General features: G+C 38.8%; 1 protein-coding gene across 1 annotated transcript in view; it reads left to right on the top strand.

Annotated features, from left to right (window-relative positions):
• Window positions 1-10,710, top strand: part of LOC124711738 (NADH dehydrogenase [ubiquinone] 1 alpha subcomplex subunit 5) — a 13,983-nt gene extending 3,273 nt beyond the window's left edge. The window contains exon 3 of the mRNA XM_047241949.1: window positions 10,471-10,710. Within this exon, the coding sequence (XP_047097905.1) occupies window positions 10,471-10,644 (174 nt within the window). The 3' untranslated portion in view covers window positions 10,645-10,710. The remainder of the gene's footprint in view (window positions 1-10,470) is intronic.
• Window positions 10,711-12,365: the final 1,655 nt, after the last annotated feature.

The raw sequence follows: 12,365 nt of genomic DNA, 5'->3' as shown, positions 1-12,365 counted from the left end.
GTTCTGCTCCCAAGGAACCACAGAATGTGGATGTAGGATAGCAGCTCTTAAAGAGGGAGGTGGAGCTTATTCTCCTGCACCATTCCTCCCCCTTCGGACAGTGTAAGTTCTCATTTGTGTACAGTCACAGCTGACTGCCACAATATATTGCCCACATAATATCTAATATAGGTTTTCTGAATTTACCTCTCAGTTCTTTCTGATGACAAACAGTGCATAAACTGTAGCATGTCAGGCTGTACTATAGATAAATCTGTTAACCACCACCTTCATTCGGCATTCACGTTTGTTGAATTCACCAGCTGGTAAAGGAGTTGTCATCTTCCAACCTAATAGTCAATTGGTGAAGGAAAATTGGGGGAAAAAATCTTGCAGTCACAGATTTTATCAGAGTGGTCCTGAACAACATACTAAAAATACTGGCTGGTGGGGGCATGTGAAGGTCACTTATTATATTTTTGTTGAATAAATCAAAATTCATGACTTGTTGCACAAATATTTCGCTGTACAGAATTAATCTACATTAAATTTCGTATTCTTTTGTGTAGGACTGATTGTATGTTGCAGGGAAAAGGAAAATCAAAGATCATTAAAAATGATCATTTGACTTTACATCAGATTTTATTTCACAATCCAGATTTTGGACTTGGGCCATTATCAAGTGATAAAAGTATTATAAATCAGTAGACTTGAGTAGAACACAACTCATTGTCAAAACATATAGCTTCTGTTATACAAACCACTTTTGTCAAAGTAAATGTGACAATATTTGTGTAATTTGCTAATTTACAGGTGATTAGCATGACTCAGTTGAAATGGTTGCAGAGAACCAAATGACAAGTTTTAAACTTTGCTACACGGTGTCTAAGCAGCCACTGACAAAAACACAATGTAGCAAAGTTTAAAACTTGTGATTTGGTTACCTATTTTTCCACAACCATATCAACTGAGTCATGCTAATTGTCTGTAAATTAGCATATTACACAAATGTTGTCAAATTTATTGTGACAAAATTGGTTTATGTAACTGAAGATACATGTTTTGATGACTTGGGTTCTACTGAAGTCTAATTATATATAATACTTGTAACACTTGGTAATGGTCTAAGGCTGAAATCTAGATTGTGAAATAATCTGTTGTACAGCCACATGGCAGTTGTATCTTTCAGAAAGTTTCACATGACTGTGGCTCTGTACAAAAGTAAAATTATTAATTAAAAACATTGTTTTAACAGTATAAAATTAATGTTCATCCTTAAATAAAGTGGGTTAAAAGGGAATATTAAATGTAACACCTCTAGGTGCAGAAGATCTGTATGAAGGTGTAAATTGTATACTAGGGTGTGACAGGGTGAAAGGGGGGGGGGGGGAATGCATGTAGTAGATGTGTGAGAGAAGGTAGGTTACTGGTTTGTGTTCATGTACTTTCCTCCTTGACAAGTCTGCAATCGAGCAGGTAATCCCCCACTTTATCTAGCCCACCACATCACAAGAAGCAACTACAGGGCATCTCACAAAGTTATGCTGATCTTCCACAGCATGCCTTTTGAATCACTTGTGACGCAGTTTGCAGATATGTCCAAGGATGTTAATTTTCCACAAAATACATTAACACTACAGGAACTGCTAATAACACTAACACAAGCGCATATGGACAGAATCTATGTAAATCTGCACACTGTTCTACACCGCTAAAGGGCGAATTGGTTCTTAGTCATCTTGTATGGCAGCTATAGTGGTCTTCCAGGAAAGGCAATTTCCCCCGTTAAGAGTGCTGCTAGATTTTCAAATTGGAGACAGACTGTACCTCCCCAGCATTTCCTGGCCAGTTCTTGTATGTCAGTAGATGAAATAACTTGCCTGAACTTTTACATTACTTTACTTTTTTACTTTACATGTGGCGAGGGCCTGCTCTATGAGCCTCTTCCACTTCTGCCTGTCCAATGCGCTGTTTGTCCAGTTGCTGCTGCTGTTCATCCTCAATGTGTCCTCCCAAATGTTATCCTGCCATCTGATTCTGGGTCTCCCTCTTCTTCTCGTTCCTTCTATTGTTCTGCTGAATGTCATTCTAGGTAGTCTATTCTGTCATTCTTGCTATATGGCCTGCCCAATTCAACCTTCTCCTCTTGAGCACTTTGATGATGTTACGGTGTTTGAACAGCCCTCGTAATTCTTCATTTCTTCTTATTCTCCATTTCATGTTATTTTCGTCGTATACAGGTCCAAAAATTTTCCTTAGTACTTTTCTTTCGAATATTAAGTTTTTCTTCATCTTTCTTTCTAAATATTAATGTTTCACATCCGTAAAACATCCCAAGTATAATGGTTGATTGATATAAGCGGTTTCTGAAGTTACTGCTAAGTGATCTTTTTCTTAGAATTTTGATGAAACTAAAAAGTGTCTTGTTTGCTGTTGATAAACGGGCATCTATTTCTATATGTGTTCTGTTGTTATTACTAAAAATACTTCCTAGGTACTTGAAGTGGTCAACAGTCTTGAAATTGAATCCATCTACAGTCAGAGGCACATCTTTTCTGGTTTTCTTACTTATGGGCAGGTATTCTGTCTTTTCTTCATTAACCTGTAATCCTGTTTTCTCAGCAATTTTGTAGTAATTTTGCATCATTCTGATTAATTCTCTTTTGGAACTACTTATTAGTGCTACATCATCTGCATAGGGAAGTCTTGTAATGTTCACATCCTGTAGCTGAATCCCTTGTGGACTGGTTTTAGAAATTTCTCTATCAATCTTCTCTAGGACAAGGTTAAATAAAATAGGTGAAATGGCATCCCCTTGTCTCAGTCCAGTGTACACCTTAAAATCTTCAGTTTCTCCAACTGGTGTCTATGCGACATAAAGTTTCATCGATACACATTTTAACTAATCTGATTAATTTTGATGGTGTTTTAAATTCCTTCATTATATGTAGGAGTGTCTGTCGGTGTATGCTATCATAGGCCTTTTTAAAATCTACGAATAATATGTGGACATCTACATTGAATTCCCATGCCTTCTCAGTTACTTGTCTTAGGGTGAATAAGTGATCTAATGTGGATCTGTTTCTGCAGAAACTGCATCTGTAGTCCCCAATCAGTTCTTCTGTTATTGGTATCAGCCTGTTTAATAGGCAGCTTGATAAGATTTTGTAGGTGACATCCAGTAAGGCAATTCCTCTGTAGTTATCACAAACTAGTGGATCATTCTTCTTAAATATGGGGCACACAATTGCAGTTTTCCAATCTGCAGGAATGGTTTCCGTCTCCCAAATTGTTTCTATTAACGCCTGTATTTCTAATTCCAGTTGTGGACCTCCATTCTTTAATAACTCAGCGTATATCTTGTCCTCGCCACAAGCCTTGTTATTCTTTAATTTATTTATTGCTTGCTTTTTTTCATTTACTGATGGGGTAGTAAACTGTATCAGCTGTATCAATTTTATCGGGTTCTTCCAATTTAAAGTAAGAGTGTGGGTCATTGCAGTTGAGAAGTTGTGAAAAGTATGTCTTCCATCTGTTTTGTATGTCACTTTTGTTGGTCAATATTTTCCCATACTGATCCTTTATAAACTGTTCCCTTTTATTGAATTTACCAAAGAATTTTTTACATTTTGATACATGTGCCTTGTCCTGTGATGTTGGGAATCATCCTCTGCTTCTCTGATCATATTGTTATAGTATTCCCTTTTCTCTTGTCTTAGGGTTCTTTGCGTTTCTTGGAGTTTATAGTATCTTTCCTTCAATGTCATATTGTCCCTTTCTTTAATCCATGCATTCCTCACATTTCTTCTTTCTAGCAATTTTTTTTTTGCACCTTGTGTTAAACCAAATTTTATTAGGTCGTTTTCTTTCACCTGTGATTTTGGAAGCTGCTTCTTGATTACAGCCCTTCAGGTGTTTCCATCTGCTTTCGACATCCTGTGTTTCTGCATTGGTCAGTCTGTTTTGTAGGTTGCTTTTAATTTCTTTTATAGGCTATCTACTTTTGCCAGGTTTCTTATGTTATATCTTGTAATTTCTTCTCTATTTCTATCAACTTTCCTTTTGAGTTTCACTTTCATTTTTGATATTATTAACATGTGGTCTGTGTCACAATTCGCTCCCCTAAAGGTTCTGACATCTTTAATACTGTTTTGGAATTGTTTCTGGATAGCCACATGATCTATTTGATTGACTACCTTTCCATCTGGCGATATCCATGTTCCTAAATGAATGCCCTTATGTTGAAATTTTGTGCTGCTTATCGTGAGGCCATTTGTCATTGCAAAGTTTATAAGTCGAACCCCATTCTCTGAACTTTCCTCATGTAAGCTAAAATTTCTGATGGTTGGCTTGTAGATTTCTTCCTTTCCTACTTTGGCGTTAAAATCTCCTAACGCTATTTTCACATTGTGCCTACTTAATAAGTTGTACGTTTGTTCCAGTTGGCTGTAGAATTCTTCCTACGTGTTGTCATCCTTATCTTCTGTGGGTGCGTGTTCATTTAGAAATGTAATGTCTAACCACTGCATCTGAATTGTTATGTATGATATACATTTATTAACATGTTTGAAATCCCTTACTGAGTCATCTGTTGATTTATGAATGTAGAAACCGGTTCCAAATTCATGTCGCTGACCGCAGTCTCCATACATTATTGTCCCGTCTGCTATTTTCAGTGAACCTGTTCCCTGCCATCTTACTTCTTGGAGAGCTACCAGTTGCACTCTATATTTTCTTAATTCGTTTGATAGTACTTGGACAGTTCCAGGACGATACAGGCTTCTAATATTCCATGATCCAAAAGAGAAATCCTTGTAGCTTTGCCAGTTTTTGTTCCAGTAAATCCTGTCCTGTTTCCGAGGCTGGCATTGAGTATCCTGGCCGTTTCGTGCTCTTTTACATGAGTGGGTTGGTAGCCCTCTGCACAACCCCCAACCTGGAGGCCAGGGGTACTCGAACCCTAGGAGGGTTGCCTTCACTGCGGCTGAGCGAGCCTCTCCTGCTCGTGCTAGTTTTGGTCCACCCCGGGTATTTTATTTGCCTGGTAACCTCTATATCTAGACAGCATTCCCCTATCCACCACCTAGGGAGGTGCCCGATGGGGGACTAGCAAACCCCACACGGGGTTTTACATAGTGGAGCTATTTTCAGTTTATTAAATGAGTACTTTATGCAGGTGTTAAGTGAGCTTTTATGTAAAATACTTTCCTGTAAACAATGGCTGAGCAGTATACTTGTAAGTTTGATGTTGTCAGGGACCTATATAGTGTTGATGGGAAACTGTTTGGAGCGGTAAGTGTGACACCTTGCTGCTGCCTATCAGTGGCAGCATATTGTTAGGCTATGTAACTGTGTTGCGGTCAGTTGATGGTGAATTAATGAATGCTCAAAAAGTCACTGCACTTTCTCATCATTAACTGCTTACGGGTAGCTTGCATACATCTTTTCTATTCGGGAATTGCCGGTATTGTAGAGTGGGCTATACCGAGTGGAGCCATTTATCACACTTGCAGCAAATCTTCAAAAATAGCTGAGAGTATGTCTGATGGAATGAGACCAATCACAGTCAAGTCTAGAACAGTAATCTCTTGTAATGCATTGCTGACTTATGTTGAAATATGATAATCTAGAACACCTAGGCAACCTACTTCTGTTGTAGAGGGATGCAATTTAAGCCTCAGGATCTCTTCAGATGATGGAAGAGTTGAGGCTGGAGTGATGTATTGTATATCCCTCATGCTATGAAAAGCGTTTCAGCCACTGATAGTGGAGACAGTGAAATACACATTATCAAATACATATTGACAGCATGTTACACTTGTGACAGGCTCTTCAGTGTGGTAAACAGTTTTCAGCTCCAGCTGTTCAGTTTTATTATATAATCGCTCACTTAACATAAGGCAAATAACAACTCACATAATAAACTAAAAACTAACTGCTAGGTATAAACACAATCTCGGTGAAGTTATTTTGTCTGGTCACGTTAAAGGACTGGACAGGAAATGCGAGGAAGATATAGTATGTCTATAAAATAAAAAGCAAGGAGCACTTGTGGTGGCAGAAGTTACCATCTGTGGAAGAACACTACAGCAGCTGTACAGAATGTCTAGGAATTCTTTCCCTCTCTAGCAGTGTAGGACAGTGCACAGAGACTTGCGAAGATTCTATCCATATGCCTGCCTGCATTAGTATTATCAGTAACTCATATCAGCATCCCACATAATGTTACTGCATTTTGTAGAAAATAAACATCTCGGGGCGTGTCTGCGCACTGCGACATCAGTAGTACTCGAGTCGTACAGCGGAAGGTTGGCATAACTTTGAGACATACCCTGTAGCTTCTTTTTGTGATGTGGTGCGGTAGATAGTGGGGAATCATGTGCTTCATCTTAAATTTACAAACCTCTGAATGAGGGAAGTGCATGGATACAATCCTGTGACCTAACTTCCTTCTCACTTCTGTCCTACACATCTCTCCTTCATCCTGTTACGCCTGTGGAATACAATTCCTTAACATAGCTCCACTGCAGTTAGGTGTGGAACACACATTTAATATTTGTTTGTAGGCCACTTAATTTAAAGCTAAACATTAATTTTATACCATTCAAATAATATGTGATTTTTCCGTCAATGAGGAAATTTAATCCTAGAGAAAAAATGTATAGGACTTTTTATTATTATTTAGTTAAATTTTATTTTAGGAAAGAATTCCATTAGGAGACACAGTTTGAGTTATTCGAGAAAATCATAAAAAGGGACCTTTAAATGTTGTCCCCCCCCCCCCCCCCCCTCCTTACCCCCAACACTACCAGTCAATATTTTTAATTTGTTTTTCAGGACACTCTCCTGTAGCACTGTGCAAAAAATTTGCGACTGTACAATTTTTTTGCCTAATCAACCTTTTTGGTCTTCGCTGACTGGTCTATAACCTACATCTACATCGATACACTGCAAATCACATTTAAGTGCCTGGCAGAGGGTTCATTGAACGACATTTAGAATTCTCTTTTATTCCAATCTTGTATAGCATGCAGAAAGAACAAACACCTATATCTTTCTGTACGGGCTTTGATTTCCCTTATTTTATCATGGTGGTTGTTTCTCCCTATGTAGGTTGGTGTCAACAAAATATTTTCGCATTCAGAGGAGAAAGTTGATTGGAATGTCATGAGAAGATTCCTCTGCAACAAAAAATGCCTTTGTTTTAATGATGTCCACTCCAAATCCTGTATCATTTCAGTGACTCTCTCTCCTCTATTTCGCAATAATAGAAAATGTGTTGCCCTTCTTTGAACTTTTTCGATGTACTCCTTCAATCCTATCCGGCAAGGACGCCGCACCGCACGCAGCAGTATTCTAAAAGAGGACGGACAAGCGTAGTGTAGGCAGTCTCCTTAGTAGGTCTGTTACATTTTCTAAGTGTCCTGCCAATAAAACTCAGTCTTTGGTTAGCCTTCCACACAACGTTTTCTGTGTGTTCCTTGCAATTTAAGTTGTTCGTAATTGTAATTCCTAGGTATTTAGTTGAATTTATGGCCTTCAGATTTGACTGATTTATTGTGTAACCAAAGTTTAATGGATTCCTTTTAGCAGTCATGTGGATGACCTCACACTTTTCGCTATGTAGGATCAAGTGCCAATTTTCACACAATAAAGATATCTTTTCTAAGTCATTTTGCAATTTGTTTTGATCTTCTGATAACATTTAGTTGATAAACGACAGCATCATCTGCAAACAACCTAAGACAGCTGTTCAGATTGTCTCCCAAATCATTTATGTAGATAAGAAACAGCAAAGGGCCTATGACACTACCTTGGGAAATGCCAGAAGTCACTTCTGTTTAGACGTCCAGCTACTCTACAGATCAGTCTGTCGTCACAGCTGTTGTTTTCGGGGGTGGCAGGGACAACTGTCACTCCAGATCACTTCAGTGGGGCACACCTGAAGTTACTTGTACTTCTGTTGTCACTTTCCATGAACACTCTGCGCATTCTCCCTATCTGGTAAACCTTAATCTGGTCGCATTTCTTATAGCTCATATAATTATACTTTTGTTAATAATTATTGGTGTGGTACCAAGTCAAATGCTTTTTGGAAGTTGAGAAATCCTGCAGCCATCGAACTGACTTAATTCATAGGTTTTGTGTCATGAGGCAAGTGCATTATCAGTGTTTTTGGAATAAATGTTGGTTGGCTTGGAGGAGGTCATTCTGGTAGGAGTACTACATTGTGTTTTATCTCTGATTGGCTTCTATGGTTTTATACCAGGTTGATGCCAATGAGGTAGGACAGAAGTTTTGTGGGTCACTTCTGCTACCCTTCTTATGGATGGGTGTGATGTTCTTTCATACCATCACTGGGCACTGTTTTTTGTTCAAGGGACCTAAGGTATGTTCTGGTTGTAATGGGGACTAACTTGGGTACAAATTCTGTATAGAAGTTGACAGGGATTCCATTGGGCCGAGGAACCTTGTTTAATTTGAGCAATTCCAGCTGTTTCTCAACATCACTGACATTAATATCTAAGTCACTCATCTTAGCAGTGGTGTAAGAAGTAAATGAGAAGTAAACGGGAGCTGTACATTTGTAGATTCCTTAGTGAAGGAGTATTTGAAAACTGAATTCAGCATTTCTGTTTTAAAAACTACTATCAGTTTTGGATGTGGATCACTGATTGTGATTAATAGAGACTTCAGAAATAACTGCAAGCAGTTGGCTTTTGTGATGGTTCAGTTTTATTTTACTGTGACTAGTTGCAGGGTGTCTAACAACTCATCAGATAGAACGCACTTTTAATGATTGAACTGTTGTGGGAGTCATTTCTTTCCACATGACAACCCCCACAATGCTTCAATCAATCATTAAAAGGGTGTTCCATCTGAAGAGTAGCTGAGTGGCTTGAAAACACTCGTGGGACAATAAAAATTGAACCATCACAAAAGACAACAGCTTCAGTTATTTCTCAAAATCTTTATTTCTACTTTTGCTTTGCTGTCCTCAGTTTCTGTGTCATCTGTGTATGTCTGGACATGAATTTTGATGCCACTGACAGCCTTTACATATGACCAGTTTGTATTTGTAAAGATCTTTTGATAAGCTTTTTCTGCTGTACTCATTGTAGGCTTCACACAGTAATTCATTACGTCCAAATGTGTTGCATGCAGTGTCTAGCCATAGCCCTAAGTTTTGTTTTACACCTATTGTGAAGAAGTTACTGTTTCTTTGCTTTTATTACGGTGACTTTGTACCATGGAAGGTCCCTCCCATCCCACCATTAATTGTTCTACAAAGTTCCTACATCTGCAGTGTGTAGTGAACTATTATTTTAAACTTCAAACATAGTTCTTCTACATGCTCTTTAGAGGTACTACGTAATCACAATAATCCATATAATGTTCCACTACAATAAGGAAACATGTTACATGCATGTGTCCTTTTTGTAAAGGACCAAAATATCTTGTGCATATTTTGTTTGATAAAGATTTGTAAACACTACAGTACCCATTCACAGATACATACCTGTCAGCAAGTTAGCTGATGTCATAAGTAATGCACTGTTCAGTAATACCTCAATGCTAGTCTCACCTTTGGTAGGGGCAGGGTTCAAATTCCTGTCATGGCAGCCACATTTAAATTTTCTGCTGTTTACCTAAATTGCTTAAAGTGAATGACATAGTGCCCTTGGAAAGGAACTGCAGATTTCCTTGCTCAGAGAAGTCCTAATCTTTGTTCTTTCTTCAGTTGGCACATTGCCGCACTAAGTGCTAAATTATTAACATCTTCTGTATTTTACAGATTAAGGTCTCTCAACTGATATATCAGACAAGCTAGGTTGTCTATAGTTTGAGGGGTGCTTGTCTTAACTTATTACTCATTTGTCAAGATGTTTAGTAGCAACTTGATCTGTATACAGTAACCATAGAGTGCACTATTTTTGCTTTCTTATGCTAGACTGAGAATAACATTAAAATTTGCTGCATCATGAGTGACTCCCTTGTAGCGGGTGTAATCCTTTAGTAGAAAGCTGTGGAAAGTCTATTCTTCTCTTGTGCCTTCATGATCTTCTGTGGTGAATTGTAGATTGCACACAAACATTTTATGCAAAGTCATGGCGAAGCTCAAATGGTTTAGATGCACTCTCTTGGTGCCTGTGTATCATTCTGCAGTAGAGACTAGTGCCAGTGTGTGCCTTTTGCTTAAATAAACTAAGGTGTATTAAACTACTTGTTCATGTTCCATACTCCAAATCTCTTTCCCTTCTACTTAAAGTCTCCTGTTAATTGTTCATTTCCCTCTTTATCCTCACCAACTACTCTTCTTACCTCTGTGTGTCATTTTTAAAATGGTTTTCTCACTCCATTTTGTCACTTTTTCTCTCTCCTTACTGTTTCATCATGATAATCTTTTCATCAGATGCAAGGAGTTGTTAATCAACTTTTAATATTTGTAACTATGGACAAATCTGTGACTGAATGTGCATTTGTTTCCAGACACCAAATGTTCAGGACATTGAGAAGAAAATAAACTGTGGGCAGGTGGAGGAACTTATAATCCAGGCTGAGAACGAACTGACTCTAGCACGTAAGATGCTGGGGTGGAAACCATGGGAGCCCCTGATGACAGAACCACCACCAGACCAGTGGAAATGGCCACCAACCAAGTAGTGTGGCATTCATCTTGTGTAGCAAGTACTTTAATGTTAATAAAAGTCCATAATATTTTCAACAAAATTGTGTGTGATGATTTTTGTCAACCCAAACCTGTTATTCCTTTGAGATTTCATATTTCAGGCAGTTACATAATGTAATTCAAAATACGCTTCTGTTTGCCTGGATGAACATGGTACTCACAGATTTAAGTTAGAACAACAATGGATATTCCTGGTTGGAATAATACATAAAGGCCACCAGACACCTATAGCTGAGCCATGTGTGGCACACACACACACACACACACACACACACACACACACACAACAGAGTACAGTATTTGCACTAGCTTTTGAACTCTTTCTGTAGTAAGATATGCACATTCATATACACAGACACCCAAACGCACACAGCTGCAGCCACAGAGGATTGACAGTTGATTATCGATAGCAGTTGCCTGGGGAGATAGAGGTGGAGAGTGGATATGAAAGGACACACAAGGTAAGAAGAGGGTGGCAGGATAGTGTGGAGCAGGTCTTGGCTGCATATGTACATGGGGGAGGGGAATACTGGTGGCAGAAGGCAGGACACAATCTGAGAGGGATTGCAGGATATGTTGGACAGAGAATTCCCACCTGCGTAGTTTTGAGAAACTACTGCTAGAATGGAGTGTCCAAATGGCTCGCACAGTGAACCAGCTGTTTTTCATGTGTGTTGTGGAGTGCCGTGTATGTGGCAATTGGATAGTCACGTTTGCAACCTTTCACAATTTAGCAGCGACCATTCATGCGATTACACAGTTGGTTACTTACCATCCCCACATAGAATGCTGGAATGTAACTGCAGCATAGCTGATGCATAACATGGCTGCTTTCACATGTAGCTCTGCCTTTTATAGGGAAGGAAATTCCTGTGACTGGACCGCTGTAAGAAGTGATGGCATGTGTGAGATAGGTCTTGCACCTGCATTGACTACAGTGGATACAGGATTGGAGTAGGGATGGACAAGGATTTTTCTGGAGGTTGGGTGGGTGGTGAAATAATATTGTCTTTTCAGCATTTCTTGCACTCACAACCCCCCCCCCCCCAGCTAATTAGTTTATTAGTTTTCCACTGCCTTACTTCCCCTTTTCCAATTTCTCTCCTGTCCACACCAATTCTTCCCCATTCAAATCATGTACTATGTCCCTCCGTCTGTAACAAGTAGAATGTGGCAGTTTGTGTTCTGATGGCAATTACAGTTCTCCACAAGGACCAATTAGACAGTAAAGGTAACTTGACATAAGAAAAGTACTGAGGCAAAGCAAATTCTTCACACAGGGGACCTGCCAGTTGCCTGTGCCGTACTTGTTTTTACCTGACACAGTTCTAAGAAAGTAACTAATTTTAATGCTTAAATCATTTACTCACTTACTTACTTGCTTGCTTGTATTGTTAATTTTGCCCATGAACTTTAACAGAGCTTACCTTGTCATCTGAAAATTGGAATGGTAAAACAGTCCGTAATAGTCTTACAAGTATCAATGTTAGGTGCCAGGGCGAGAACTTAATATTAGTAAATGTCACTAACGTCAACAGGTCAGCGTATCTTATTCAGTGTCTAGCATAAAATAGGCCAAAACTTTACTAAAATGTGTAACTGGATTTCTCTGTACAAAAAGATTTATTTTAGCTTCAGGGTCTAAAAGAGCCTCTGTGGTCTTTTGCAGCAAAGTATTGCCCATGTAGGTCAACCA

This window comes from Schistocerca piceifrons, chromosome 8 (assembly GCF_021461385.2).
Source record: "Schistocerca piceifrons isolate TAMUIC-IGC-003096 chromosome 8, iqSchPice1.1, whole genome shotgun sequence".
NCBI classification, from domain to species: Eukaryota; Metazoa; Arthropoda; class Insecta; order Orthoptera; family Acrididae; genus Schistocerca; species Schistocerca piceifrons.
The sequence above is the reverse complement of the archived record's forward strand: the minus strand, read 5'-3'. Positions and strand labels throughout refer to the sequence as shown.